Below are 14,452 nucleotides of genomic sequence, written 5' to 3'. Positions count from 1 at the left end.
GAACTAACACTTAACTCACTACTGTTAACTTTAACAAGTTGTGTTAACTAATCGATTGAAATCATTGCAATCATTATCCAAAAATTTTTGTTTTGGCCTTCCTGCGAAGCTCCACCTTTCTGGTTCTTACCTCTTATGTTTTGCCTGTATGGTAATAATTGCTTTGTGTGCATGTTCTGTAGGAAATCTGCTTCAGACACTATCCGACTTACTACAGATACAGTCCACTGTAAAATGGTGGTTTGTTAATCCTGTCACGGATGGGGGTTTTGGTTCCTTGCCGCGTCTGGCTTGCTTAGTTGGGGACACTTCATTTCTAGCCATTATCTTCGATTTGATTCTAGAGCGTTTAATAAAAAATTAAGTCTTTTATCTCGTCATTATACATTACTATCACTCTGTTCTCCTATTTGATACTGTTCAGTGCTTTGATACAATCTTTATTGTTAAAATTGCAATATAAAAACCAAAGTGACTGATTGAATGGATTCATAATTTATTTATTTACGGAAACACTGGGATAAAGCCGTTGGCTCATATTTGTTTTTTAGTCTTGGGTAGTTGGGTAGTTTGTGTTTTGTTAATGTTTTTTTTGTGTAACTGTTTCAGGTTGAAAATAGGTCCTGCAGAAATATTTGATAATTATTTAATAATCACTAACGGGTTCCCGATATTTTCCACTTTAGCATACGCCTACTACTACTAACATTTATATGAAAGAGTCACAATTCAATGTAATTGTATATGACTGTTCATAAGTTACTTCATAGTTATTTTTTTTATTTTTTTTTTTGTATTTTGAACATTAGCAATTCAGGGGTATGACAAAATACATTAGCTGATTAGCTATTGATTAACTGACTTGTTACTGAAGACAATCATAACATTGTAGTTAACACATTTAACACATTCCTGAGTAGTTAACAGTAGTGAGTTAAGCGTTAATGACTAGTTCTTCAATAACTCCTTATTAGTTATGCAGTAAGTAAGAAATGGTATTCTAAAGTGTTACCCTTGAGGGTTACTGTGGTGTTTTTATCAGCTGTCTGGACTCATTCTGACGGCACCCATTCACCACAAAGGATCCATTAGTATGGAAGAGATGCAGTTTGTGTTTTATTTTAATAAAATCTCAGTGACATAATTATAATCCCAGCATTAGGTTTTTCCTCTTGATGACAGAATCGGTGATGAGCAGGTCGTGTTCTGTAAATACTCAGTAGGAAACCCTCAGATACCCACATCTGTTAAAAACAGACATACTCACTGACTCATTGGTCAAGAGACACAGTGGCCCAATTTTGCTTGAATACGTTCCAGCAGCTGGTGTTTGAGGGAAGTCTCACAGTGAGCTAATGACGAGCGAATTATGGGTCACCTTCACACATGCAGTGAGTCAAAGCTTAAATGTTATACACCATGGGATCAAATATATACAAATACAAAACATAATCTGTTAACATTTATGTGAGGTTTGAGGTTTTGAATTTTGAACGAAATAAAATGCTGACTGACCTTTTCCATTACCTTCCTTTATATTTACATGATCACAAAATGTAAGCATATTTAGCTTTACACGTATGTTATCCCTGCATCAGTATTTAATAAAATGTAATATTCTTTTCACATTGTCCCTAAGGGGGCTTTTAGTCCCTCACCATTAGGCCATGCATGATGTAGATGAATTCAGCAATTTAGTGAGAAAGTGATGTAATGCTTTTTTAACTGCTATCAGGAGAAGAACATCAAGTTATTTATTTTTAGCTTCGCAGGGAGGACAAATAAACTATACCCATCAGACACAGCTTACAATGGCATATTTAGCATTGTGCAGTGTTACTATAAATAGCGTATGAATGATCTGATTAGCGAGAGGAGAAGGGCCTTTCTTTAACCCATAGTCATCAGACTGACCAATTTTTTACTTCATCTGAAGTACACTGGAATAAAAATGAAGTGTATATTAAATATAAAATTAAGGGTGGAAATATATAATATAATATAATATGATGAAGTAATAGAGAAGGTGGCAATGCAACTTTTTCTACAGGCAGTTTCATAGACGTTAGACTGTGTCTTAGTAACTTTTTCTATTAATGGTGATTCTCTAGAAAATCAAGGAAGTGAAGGATGAACGTGAGTGTTGAGTACTGAGTGCTGCTTTAAGGATAATGTTAAGGACATACATTGGCTTACTTCACCACTGCATACAGCTTCCCATTACTGGGATTCCTATGGGATGCTCCCATAAAAAGGATAATCCCACGATCAAGGATTATATAAACGTTTGAATTTATGAAACATCCATATAAAGCTTCTTGTCATTGAAGGACAATGTTTAATTCCACTCCGGTCTCCTCATCATCTGCCTAGAATGTCATAGTTATGAATTGGAAAACTTTTTGGTTAAGAGTTTGCAAGGATGTGTATAAATGTGTGCGTACCTGCTGAGGTATAAAGACTAACAAAAGATGTCAGTATATGACCTATTTTAATTTAACCCTACACAAACCTAAATTGGCTAATATACAATTCAACACAATCTCACAAAGGTTCAGTGATATAAAGAACTTTATGGTTAGATATTTCCAAAAATATTCTGAAATATATCCAATATTGTCAAAACAATCAAAGTGAACAATACAAAGCAATAAAACAAAAATGAAAATAATAATATGATAAACTTAAAATATAGCAAATAAATATATTAAATTAGATTTATTTTTTTATATATGGGACTTAAATACATAGGTGGCTTAGCATTAGTATCATTGAAATATTGTCATAGTTTCCATTAATACTTTAAACAAGATAATTTTTTTTTTATTATGATCTGTTTTCACTTTTTGTCTTTTTATGTTCTTTATGTTTTTTTATTTAATGTGTTATTTTTAGGTTATTATTATTAGTTTGTTTTAGTACTTAGTTTTTTTTTTATTATGATCTGTTTTCACTTTTTGTCTTTTTATGTTCTTTATGTTTTTTTATTTAATGTGTTATTTTTAGTTTATTATTATTAGTTTGTTTTAGTATTAGTTTGTTTTAGTACTTTAAGTTGTACAATTGTGTATATATATGAATCTTAATTCTGTATCCTTTTTTGCTACCTCAAAAAAAATCTGAATGGTGCACAATTCTGGTCACTATAGATAATTTTCTCAGTAAATTTAATCACAAAGAATCTACATGATGTTTCAGAATATGGGTGATAAAACAAAGATATGACATGAAAAACTGATTTTATTCACTTAAAAAACCCCTCCCTACCTCAAAAATCTTGTTTGCCTCATCTTTGTTTTTCCGTCTCTCCTCATCTGATCTTTCTTAAGTTCTTTGGATTTGCATTATCTGTTTTCACATACTCAGCAGCCTCTCTCCCATTTACAATGCTGCCCCAAATATTCTCTAATATTCGATCTGAAATTCAAACTCGCAATGACATGTTGGTGCGTGTGAGTCAGCAGAGATGGTCCCTGCAGCGAGCGCCGGGTGTCCTGCCTCCTGGAGCTCCTGTCGTGCTCCGACTCCTCTCCTTTGGATTTGTTGCAGAGAAACATCAAACGCTGCACTGTGCCGCAGCAGAACGCAAACTCTTCCGAGGCCTGCATTAATAAACCAGAAATCATTCATTTTTAATTCTCTGCTGAAATGTAATTTGTGACTGTTTTAGAGCTCGATACGAAAAGGAGCTTGAGGGTTGTTTAGAATCTTCGGTGCTACTTGAGTCACTACTTCATGGCCCATTACACACCTCCTAGGAGGCATTCGTTTGGGTCATCATGAAAACTGATACAGCAGATAAAACTTTTGAACTGAAACTGAACCTTCTTGGGTCAGGATTTGCGGTTGTAAGACAGATGAAAGCACGTTTGAACTGCTGAATGGGATTATCCATAATAAGCATGAATATGCAAATCACTGATGCAGTCTATTTAAAGGAATGTTTATTTTAAACCCATAGTGCACTATATATACACACTTTTACAAAATATGATGTGCATTTCATAGCATTTTTAATTTTAAGATTTGTAAGGTGAAGAAATAAGAGAAAAATGCCACAAAGGGGTGATTTGCATCAGGACAAAGACATTATTTTAGCCTATAGTCTAAGGTTATGAAAATGGATAGAATGGCTAGTGACAGAAGAAAATGCAAACATTTGCATCTACATCTGTGGGCATTTTTGCATGGCTTTTGTTAATATTATTTATGCTATTTCGTCAAAGTCACCTAAAACAAAGATTTTCTCTGCTACCGAAAGCTTGAAAACTGAGAAACTACTGAACGAACATCTCCCCTGCTGTTGCCGAACTGGTCAATCTGGACACATTTTCAATTTCAAAACGTCGTCCTTGTTTGCTTAAGCCTGGATGGAAGAGTGCTCAATAATGGCTTATGTGCTCTAGTAGTTTAAAGTCGTGTTTATCTCATGGGGCTGTGCGGATATATGCGTTTTAGGTGAGTGGAATTATGAGATAGGCGGCTGGTTTGGCGATGTGTGCTGTAGTGTTCAGGTGTCCTGTGATGACCTGTCGCTTTAATAAGCAGCCTGTCCTGTGATGAGTGATTAGTCACTCACCTGACAAGGACAGATTAGACACTACCAAAAAAAACAGCTCCGCGTAAGTTCACATTTGGATATTGCAGACAGTCATCCATCCCCTGATGGTAGCAGCCAATTTCATGAAGTTAATAACTACATAGCTACATTAACAGTTTATTAGTAGGTTGTTTGTTGTGTTGTTTTAAATATTTATATTACTACTGGCTCACTAGTAGCCTAATAATAGTTTTATCGCATGCAAACCAATCGTTCTAGCAATAACAAATCTTACCGAAGTCTTCTGAGGTCATTTTCATCACAATGGATAACTGAGCCGCAAGATGGCGACATGCAATTTTGCAAGAAACAAAAAGCCCGCGAAGTTGTGTATGGCCGAGTGACGGGGACTTTGTTATTAGTAATTATTTTTTATATTAGCAGTGATTATTTTCATTGATTTATTTTTATCTGCACATTTATTTAAACCTGAAGGTTTGCACGACCACAGCGCTGTGAAGTTTGTTTGTTTGCCGAACAGTTCACATGCTGTCACCTTGGCCGAGCGGCAACTCACTTTAATTTCCGAAAACAGCTGAATTTCTCCCATTCCGTCACATTCTTGCACAAAGAGCCGCAGATATCTCTCATATTCACCAGATTATATCTATCTAATTTAAAGGACAGCCTGTGATCTGCAGTTAATTAGGCTATTTTTTTCTTCGCTCGGTATGCTGTTGCCAGTTATTTACGAATATTCAAATTTTTCAGTTATTTAGGTGAAAAATGAACGAAGGCCCATGATGAATGAATCATCTGAATTAATTTATTCATTCATTTGTAGAGTGTGGAGACGAGTGTACAATTTTTTGCTTCATAAATTGTTTATAAGCTTGAAAAATATTCCATGCACAGTAAACCATACACAAAAGAATACAAAAACAAACAAACAAATAATCAACTGAGATGCTCCAAAAAAGCACTGATGTAATTACAGTGAGTGTGCTGTTGAACATACTCTGAAATTATATTTCCAAACCATTTCGTTATCAACAAAGGCATGATCACTTATTGCAACAGAAAGCATGTTGATGCTGATGTGTGAAACCCCTTCCCCAAAATAACATTCAGTCTGTCCTTTTTGATTATGTTTTATGCCTCTGTATCTACACATACCCTGTCTGTGTCAATGAACTATTAATATCGTTCTGAGTAACAAATATTCAGATATAAAAAATACAAATATTGATTTCGGTAAAAACAAGCGTGCCTGGGTTTAAAAGAGGTGGAAACACCCGCAATGGCACAAGAGAAAAGTTCATGCAAAGAGAACCGTATATATTGATCTATACACGACGCCAAACAAATAAACAGTCATAGAAAAGACGCAATAAATCAAACAAGAAGTACTCCTTCTCATTTTCCCTCCATTGCTGATTCTTCAGATCTCCCTTGCTGGCGTTGAGTGGCTTTGTTGGCTATAAAATGTATTTTGGGCATATGATCAGTCAAGGATTGAAAATGGAATGGATGCAGATGTGGAGGAAGTGAATAAAACATGTAATCAATCTTCCCTCGATTACATACATCATCCCATTTCCATGCAAGATATAAATATAGCTTATTTCTCTGGAAAGACAGTCAAGTTGTGCGTCAGGTGCTGAACTGGACAGCTCCCTCGAACGAGCAGCTCGTGGTGTGATAGATGCCTATGAAACGGGGGTGGGGGGGCTTCTGTTCGCTGATGTCGTGATGAAATCTCACACCCAGAACCGCGGCGTCTATGAGACGAGGGACTAAAATGACCAGGAAATCTTGGGCGGCTTTCTTCACAGCAGCGGTTTGGGATTGGGTTTCAGTTGGAGAATTGCCAGCATCTTCATTTCTCGCTATTTTCCTCCCATTGTCCAGAGCGGCTCTTCATCCTTCGTCCTGTACTCGCACACTGAATCATCATCTTCACCTCTCGTTCACATGCACAGGCGACAAGTGCTTCAAACCGGTGATTAAAAGAAAAGGTTGACGAGGTATAATCGTTCGAGTTTACACGCCGGGAGATGACTTGTCTGTCATCCCTTTGAGGACTTCATCTATTCGGTCATCTTCAATGACCACTGTGGAGAGAGGACAGAGATGTTTAGTGCTTATAAGTTGTACGCATGAATGCAGGAAAGTGGCACTCATCGATGTGTGTCAGCAGGAAAATTAGCTACTTATAGAGCTAATTGTAAATGTGTGTACACTATATAAAAGCATTTTAATAGAAAAACTTAACTAACAACTGGTTAGGTTTCTCATCATATAGCCTACATTGGAAAACATGGATGTAAATTTGATTTGATTGTAAAAATGAATGTCAAATTAAATGTAGAAATAAGAAAAAGGTAATGCACAGTGAAAATGATAATACATTTAATAAAACGATACACATATGCTTACTGCTTATATATATATATATATATATAAATTCATATTGCATGTCAGTGACAAACAGCAAAAAGAACATGTAAAAAATACACATATCTTAATTTTTATTCACATTTATTTCCTCATATTCATATTTGGATTTTCAGCCTGATGTTAATTTATGTTAGCGTGTATAACTTTGCGCTGTTTGTCAGTTATCAGTTATCACAGGTAAGCAGTTACGTTAACTCGCTCGATACTTACCGTGTTTTGCCCTGCCGATCTGTCCGAGTTTCGGTGGCCTTTTGGACTGTGATGTTCCGAAGAACGAGTTCGTGTCTTGCAGTCTACAGCTGAAGGAGAGCTGACTGACATCGCTGTCCGCCCCGTAGCCGTTCATCTTCCCTTCGTTGTATGGCAACACTTCGGACATGGCTATACTAAAGTTCCCAGCTAAGGTCGTGGGGGAAAACGAGTATTATTTGTAGATAGTTATCGCTTAAAAAAAAAAAATCTATGCAGGCTACTTCTTTTTATCAGTGAGGGTAGACCCTGAAATAAGTATGTGCGGGTCCGGTCGTGCTGCTCTCCTCGCCGTTCCGTCGGTTGTACCGGAGAGAGGAGAGAGGAGGGATGCGTCCGCCTGCAGATGAGCTCTTGTGAGAAATACTGGGAGATCCCGAGACCATAAAGGAAACCCAGACGGAAAAGTGAAGTCATTCATCCGGGTGTGAAGGGGAGGGAGTAGGACAAATAAATAAATAAATAAATAAACGCGCGAGTGAAAAACAGTAGCTGAACAATAGCTTACAATAGTAAGACTTTTAAGTAGGAATTAAACTAGCATCAATTTTACTGCTAGGCCTCTATTACTAGAATATTTTTGCATTGTGCAGAACTTCCTAATTTCACTGTATACTCCAATATAAATCAGTAGTTTTATTCCTTATTCCGCATCCCAGTAGTTTAAGTAGCTTGTTATTAATAATTTGTGTTTTAGATGACTGTGTCTTTATGGCACCCGGTTTTGCTAACTAGCAGCCATTCATCAGTTCTTGACAGTCTTTAAGTACGTATATAGTAGAGCAACAAGAATTTGACTAAATGAAAATATAGGCTATGCAAATAATTCGGACGGTCTATCCACATTTAGTGGTTATTTATTTTTAAATTAACAGTGAATTCAGACCTCACTGAATGCAAATTGTACGCTAAAGCGCTGAGTAAATGTGGCTCAATATGTAAAAAGCTGGCCTTTCTTGGTCGTCTCCCAGTTAAAAACTTTGAGTTATCTTTTGGCGCCCTCTGCTGGGTATTTCAAAGACATCCTAAAACTTGCATAGTGGTAGGCTAATGCTAAAAAACAGTAACGACAACGTGACAGTCCACCTCTCTTTTACAACCCAACCATGTCGGCCGGCACTGACTTCCAACAGATCTGACTTTTGCCTTAAAGACTCAAGGTCTGTGTAAACACATTCTGTTTTGTTGACAGGTGGCCTGATATAGGATCACTACTGGAATGCAGTAGGTCCATTTTTAGACTAACCGTTTGGACAAAAGTGGAGAGCGTAGCAGTTGGCATTTCACAGCTGATGAGGAGTGGTTTGAGTCGTCTTCTTGGTTGAGATAAGAATGTTGGGAAGATGACATTTAGGCCTGTGTTTTTTGACCACTTTTCTCACTCATTTCAGGCAGTTAAGTATCGTTGAGCACCCCCTACAGTCTCTTTAGCGCAGGTGGTCAACATTGGAGATTATGTGTGTGCTTTTTTACTGTCTGGATTGATTCCACACCTGTCTGTGTCAGTCAAGGAAAAGCTGTGCTGAAAACCCCTAGACGGGCACGACAATAACAGTAATAGGAAGTCATACAACGGCATGACATGATGAGAAGCTTTCTTTATCTGTTGACGGTGTCCTTTTTTGTCTTCTTTCTCCAAGGTAGGACAAGCTAAATTAATATTTAATAGCTTAATAATTTAAAATGTGGGTAAATTTTGTATTTCGTTAGACTGAATGCGTTATATAAAAGAGTGTTATTGAATCAGTAGGTGATCATTGTTTTTACAAATTGCATACTTGGATGATTTTGTTTTTTTTTATAAGCGAACTACTTCCAGGTAGCTATTTTCCTCAATAAAATGTGGTAAATACATATATTTAATAAAACCTTCTCAAAGGTAAAGATGCATTTGTTAACAATAGTTCTGAACTAAAGGTATTCTGAACATATCAGTAAGAAATCATCCGCTACTAGTGGGCCTGACTTTCAACACGTTTTGCAGAATGTTGGGGCCGAAATGAGGAAGAACGCCTTATCAACTACCTTTTTAAGGAGCGCGGCTACAACAAAGAGCTTCGTCCGGTCCAAAATAAAGATGATACTGTAGATATTTACCTGGCACTGACACTTTCCAATCTTATTTCCTTGGTGAGTACATAATATTGGCACTAGAAGCAGTTTTTGTACACAGAGCAGAGAAGATATGATACACCAGACATATCAATATTTCATATACTGTGATATAGGTAAAATTAAAAATAAGAAGTTTGCATAACAAAGGTGTTTTTCCATGACAGAAAGAAGTGGATGAAACATTACTAACAAATGTATGGATGGAGCATGTAAGTACATTTTAATTGTTCTGTTCTTGCATATATATATATATATATATATATATATATATATATATATATATATATATATATATATATATATATATATATGTTATATATGTTGTTATCTATTTTATATATTGTATGGTTTTGCTAATACAATTCTGTCTTGTTTTCTTAAGGGCTGGACTGATTATAGACTTGAGTGGAATGAAACTGAGTTTGACAACATTCCTGTCCTACGCCTGCCACCAAGTATGGTGTGGTTACCAGAAATTGTTCTTGAAAACAAGTAGGTTGCATTTTCTGTCATGTTTTATTCCTCAATAGTTATGTATTTTACATTCATTTTTCATTTCATGGTTCTTTAAAATAGCAATGATGCCCAGTTCCAGGTGGCCTATTACTGCAACGTGTTGATCTATCCCAGTGGATATGTGTACTGGTTGCCTCCAGCTATATTTCGCAGCTCCTGCTCTATAAACGTCAACTACTTCCCTTTTGATTGGCAGAACTGCTCGCTAAAGTTCAGGTGCATTTTTTATGTCTGTAGAAATGATGAATTATACTATATGAATTTCTTAATGTATTTCATTGCCCAACGACCCCCACAACACTCATTCTGTCTCATCAGCTCGTTAACTTACAACGCCAAAGAGATTAGCTTACATCTGAAAGAGGAGCAGGAAGAGGAGGGAAAGTCCTACAAGGTGGAATGGATCGTTATCGATCCTGAGGGATTCACAGGTGAAATCTGATGCAATAATATTTCTATTACTCTAGCATTCCACCCATATGTAAAATCTATCTCTGGGGTTTTTTTGCAGAAAATGGCGAGTGGGAAATTGTTCACAAGCCCGCCAGGAAAAACACTCATAAAAACATCCCAATGGAAAGCAACAAGCACCAGGATATCACATTTTACCTCATCATTAGACGTAAACCTCTGTTCTACATTGTGAATATAATCATTCCCTGCGTGCTCATCTCTTTCCTGGCCTCGCTCGTCTACTACCTGCCTGCAGACAGTAAGTGATCATGCCATTTATGGTATTTTGAAGCTGATAGACCCAATATTGTCAAATCATGACAGCACGACAAGGAGTATTTCTAAGAGTATTGAAATAAGAAGTCGATATGTTTGTTGCATGCAGTATATCAGTATATATTGTTTGCTACATATATTAAAATCCATATTTAGCACAAATCATTATATTATCTTTTTCCTGTTTAGGTGGTGAGAAGATGACATTGTCCATCTCTGTGCTGCTGGCTCAGTCTGTGTTCCTGTTGCTGATTTCACAGCGTCTGCCTGAGACGTCTATGGCAGTTCCTTTAATTGTGAAGTATGTCAACATCAGATATATTGCATGAGAACGCATCAATATCACTAATATAGTATGAATTCAAAAAGCTATTGAGGACAATACTGGTTTATTGCTTTTGAACACAAGCTGCGTAAATTATGCTTTTTTTTAATAGCAAGAATGTTTTTGACCCCGACAGGTATCTGATGTTTATCATGGTACTGGTCACTGTGGTGGTGTTGAATTGCGTAATTGTGCTCAACTTGCATTTTCGGACCCCCAGCACCCATGTTATGACTGAATGGACCAAAGAGGTTAGGTCCTCACTTTTCTGTGTGATCATTTTTTTATTTTTACATTTGAACCTAGCTGATGCATAACAAAATGTGTGTAAATGTAGCAGCATGTACATAGAGATGCATTAAACTTATTTTTATTTAATTTTCAGTATTAACATTATTTAGTATTTTGTCTAATTGCTATTAATAAAAGATAAAACGCTAACAAAATCAAGTATTTTAAATACTTGAAATTCATTTTGATCATTTTAATAAACTTTATGATGTAAAGTATTAAAAATAGAACTGAGATTTATTTTATTGCCTTTATTTTTTACTTATGCATTAACCATTTAATTTTGTTCAAGATGGCTTATAAATAGACAGAATTTTGAAGAAAATTGAAGCAACAGTTTAAAAACACCTTAATAGTGCATTTATTCCTCACAGCACATGGCTTTTTACTTAACAAGATATTCATTGATGGACTGAAGTCTTTTGTCTTTATTGTGAAGTTTTTATTTATCATTATTTAGATGTTTGTACTCTCATTCTGACAGCACACATTCATTGCAGAACTCTCCAAAGAATTCACCCATTATCCAAATGTGTTCTTACGAAACAACAAATTCAGCCTCGTTTTGGGTGACCTGAGGGGGATAATTAAGACAAACTTTTATTTGAACTGTTTGTTTGACGCCTGTCCATCTTGTCTGCTGCAGTTCTTTTTGGAGAAACTTCCTCGTCTTCTGTACATGTCCACTCCAGGCGATGACAAACCCAGCCTGGAGGGGGCGCTGCCACGGCGTTCCAGCTCACTGGGGTACATCGCCCAGGCCGAGGAGTACTATAGTGTTAAATCACGCAGCGAACTGATGTTTGAGAAGCAGTCTGAGAGGCATGGCATGGCTGCTCGCCCCACTCCCAAAGCCAGTAAGCGCCACGTGATCAGCATGACACTTTAAACTCACATTATGATCATATTTAAAGTGTTATCGCAGTTTAATGCCATTAAAAGAGTAAATTCTTCACAGCATACACATCCAGTAATGACTCAGAGGTGTCGGAACAGCTGTACAACGAGATGAAACCAGCTGTGGAAGGAGCCAATTACATCGTTAAGCACATGCACGACAAAAATGACTATAATGAGGTAAGAAGACAATTAAATCCAGTAAACACTTTGCAGGAGATCATTTCCTCTTTTAACCCTGTAAAGACGTTTAAACGTACAGACAAAATGTCAAACTATGTGTTATGCATATACAACTATTTTATAGTAATTGAAGTTTCATTGCATCTAATACTTCTAAACCATTTTGTAGTCTTTTTTTTTTTTTTTTTTCAAAAATGGAATCAGATTCATAGATACATAGACACATAATGGATTCATCTAAATAAAAAAATATTATATATATATATATATATATATATATATATATATATATAATTTTTTTCTATATTTATTTTAGGAACCGTTTTATTTAGCTTTGCCTAAATATCATATCATCAAATATCATATATGTGTAAATACCTTTTTAATATTTTGATATTTTAATAATTATGTAGTTGGTAACATATGAATAAATATATATGAATAATAATTTCCACTATAAATGTATTTTATTAAGTTTTAACTTATTTCATTTCATTGATTAATTGAATACATTCGTAATCCATTTTATTTAATAATTTATTTGATAAACACATTTGTCTTAATTTAGGAAAAGGACAACTGGAGTGGGATTGCCAGGACAGTGGACCGACTCTGCTTCTTTGTGGTCACTCCAGTTATGACATTAGGAACCATCTGCATCTTCCTGATGGGCATCTACAACCAGCCACCAATGTTGCCCTTCCAAGGAGACACTTTCACCTATACAGAAGAAAACAAGCGCTTTTCATGACCCCTCTCGACACCACACTAGATGAGCTAGATGAGTAATGAATAATAGCTCAGACACACTCAGAAATGTCATAAAGGATATTCTGACAGCAATGCAAAGCGTGAATATAAATTACTCTCCATTTAGGCTGTTTATGCAGGCTTGATTACTAATATTATGTATGTGGTTTAATAAGTGTGCAGAATGAACCTCTTCTGCTGTAAGGAGGGGAATAAAATAATAATGCTTGCATTTTCCTCCTGGGTGTAATCGTTGTTTCAGTGGGTAAATAATCAGAGTTTTTCCTGAGCCATTTTTGCTGTGTTGTTATTGCAGAACAATCTCACTGGGACATGTTCAGAATAGAAACAGCCTAATCCGTTGCGAGGATCCTGGACATGCAAGGAAAGTAGAACCCACTATTTTAAATTATAAATACAGTTACAAATGGAGCAGCTCATCAACCGGCTGCCTTTCTGTTACGCAGTTATATAAATAAATCATAAATACTGCACTGCGATGTTTCACCGCTAGGGTTTAGTGTTGCACTCAGAATCTGTTCACCATCCTTCCCTTTCATAATTAACACTGTTGTGTTATTGAAGTACTTGAGCTATTATACAGCACCACGGGGACAGGGGAAGGAGAAAGCGACTGGAGTGAAAAATATAGAGGCTTGATTATGCAGAGTGTAATAGACCGTAGTTGATTCATTCAACCTTTAGGTCTAACTCACATCCTGTCATTAAAATACATAAATCTTTCTTAGTGGTTATAAACACAGTGAAGTAGACACTGTAAAAACATGCAAAAGTCGCTGTCATGATGCAAGGGTTTGTGGGTTGTTGCCAGGGTTTTGCTAGATGGTCGCTTCACATTTTCCCCCTAGTTTAATACAAGTCTACGAAACTTACTAATTTTGAATACCAGGTGAAAAAAAAAAAACATTGATTGCTTAGAAAAGTATAACGACTGTCCTTGACTTGCACAAACAATCCAATTTAGCACTCTCTCCCTATCAGTGCACACACAATCTTGTAATTTATGTAAGCCACTGCTTGGAGGCCCTGGTAAACTCAGACCGTCATTATCTTTTTTAACGGAACATGCAAGTCAGATCAAGTCAGATAGGAGGACACACTGTCCCCTCTAGAGTGTCTTTGCCCCATTTAGACAAAATGAGGATTTTCCCACCATTACAGTCCAAGGCCCTCCCCTCCAGTCTCAACCCTGGCTGAAGTTGTGAAATGAATAATTAATAGTCCACATGCTGTGGGTTATTAAGTGAAAATAACTCAGCGATCTGTCGTGTCTGGAAAATGATCTGGAAGTTGGTAGTAACTTTGATCGATTGACTCTTAAAAACCTTGTTACTGTGGTCCGCACAAATTGGCCTTGAGATTGGATCTGAAATCTA

The 14,452-nt window shown here is 36.3% G+C and overlaps 2 protein-coding genes across 3 annotated transcripts; one reads left to right on the top strand and one right to left on the bottom strand.

Moving 5' to 3' along the window:
- Positions 1-5,344: 5,344 nt before the first annotated feature.
- On the bottom strand, positions 5,345-7,627 carry camk2n2 (calcium/calmodulin-dependent protein kinase II inhibitor 2). The gene is made up of 2 exons (XM_043227112.1): positions 7,211-7,627; positions 5,345-6,654 (listed from the first exon to the last, which is right to left on the bottom strand). The coding sequence occupies exons 1-2, from the start codon at positions 7,377-7,379 to the stop codon at positions 6,584-6,586; spliced, it is 240 nt and encodes a 79-aa protein (XP_043083047.1). The 5' UTR covers positions 7,380-7,627; the 3' UTR covers positions 5,345-6,583.
- A 447-nt stretch (positions 7,628-8,074) lies between these two features.
- On the top strand, positions 8,075-13,292 carry chrnd (cholinergic receptor, nicotinic, delta (muscle)). Of its 2 annotated transcripts, XM_043227111.1 has the most exons (13): positions 8,075-8,409; positions 8,756-8,889; positions 9,234-9,379; positions 9,529-9,573; positions 9,747-9,856; positions 9,941-10,096; positions 10,199-10,311; positions 10,392-10,592; positions 10,799-10,910; positions 11,071-11,185; positions 11,872-12,082; positions 12,184-12,302; positions 12,874-13,292. In XM_043227111.1, the coding sequence occupies exons 2-13, from the start codon at positions 8,832-8,834 to the stop codon at positions 13,054-13,056; spliced, it is 1,569 nt and encodes a 522-aa protein (XP_043083046.1). In that variant the 5' UTR covers positions 8,075-8,409; positions 8,756-8,831; the 3' UTR covers positions 13,057-13,292. The 2 variants fall into 2 exon arrangements, with proteins under 2 accessions (XP_043083046.1, XP_043083045.1); XM_043227110.1 differs by lacking the exon at positions 8,075-8,409 and having other exon boundaries at positions 8,455-8,889.
- Positions 13,293-14,452: the final 1,160 nt, after the last annotated feature.

Source organism: Puntigrus tetrazona, chromosome 24, assembly GCF_018831695.1.
Source record: "Puntigrus tetrazona isolate hp1 chromosome 24, ASM1883169v1, whole genome shotgun sequence".
Lineage (NCBI taxonomy): Eukaryota > Metazoa > Chordata > Actinopteri > Cypriniformes > Cyprinidae > Puntigrus > Puntigrus tetrazona.
This window is presented reverse-complemented; position numbering and strand designations above follow the sequence as displayed.

Excerpts from the sequence above, each read along its gene's own strand:
- camk2n2 (XM_043227112.1), bottom strand. The coding sequence starts at position 7,379 with ATGTCCGAAGTGTTGCCATACAACGAAGGGAAGATGAACGGCTACGGG. Across the intron at positions 6,655-7,210 it reads GATCGGCAGGGCAAAACACG|TGGTCATTGAAGATGACCGA; the intron begins GTAAGTATCGAG and ends CTCTCTCCACAG.
- chrnd (XM_043227111.1), top strand. The coding sequence starts at position 8,832 with ATGATGAGAAGCTTTCTTTATCTGTTGACGGTGTCCTTTTTTGTCTTC. Across the intron at positions 10,097-10,198 it reads AACTGCTCGCTAAAGTTCAG|CTCGTTAACTTACAACGCCA; the intron begins GTGCATTTTTTA and ends CTGTCTCATCAG. Across the intron at positions 10,312-10,391 it reads CGATCCTGAGGGATTCACAG|AAAATGGCGAGTGGGAAATT; the intron begins GTGAAATCTGAT and ends GTTTTTTTGCAG.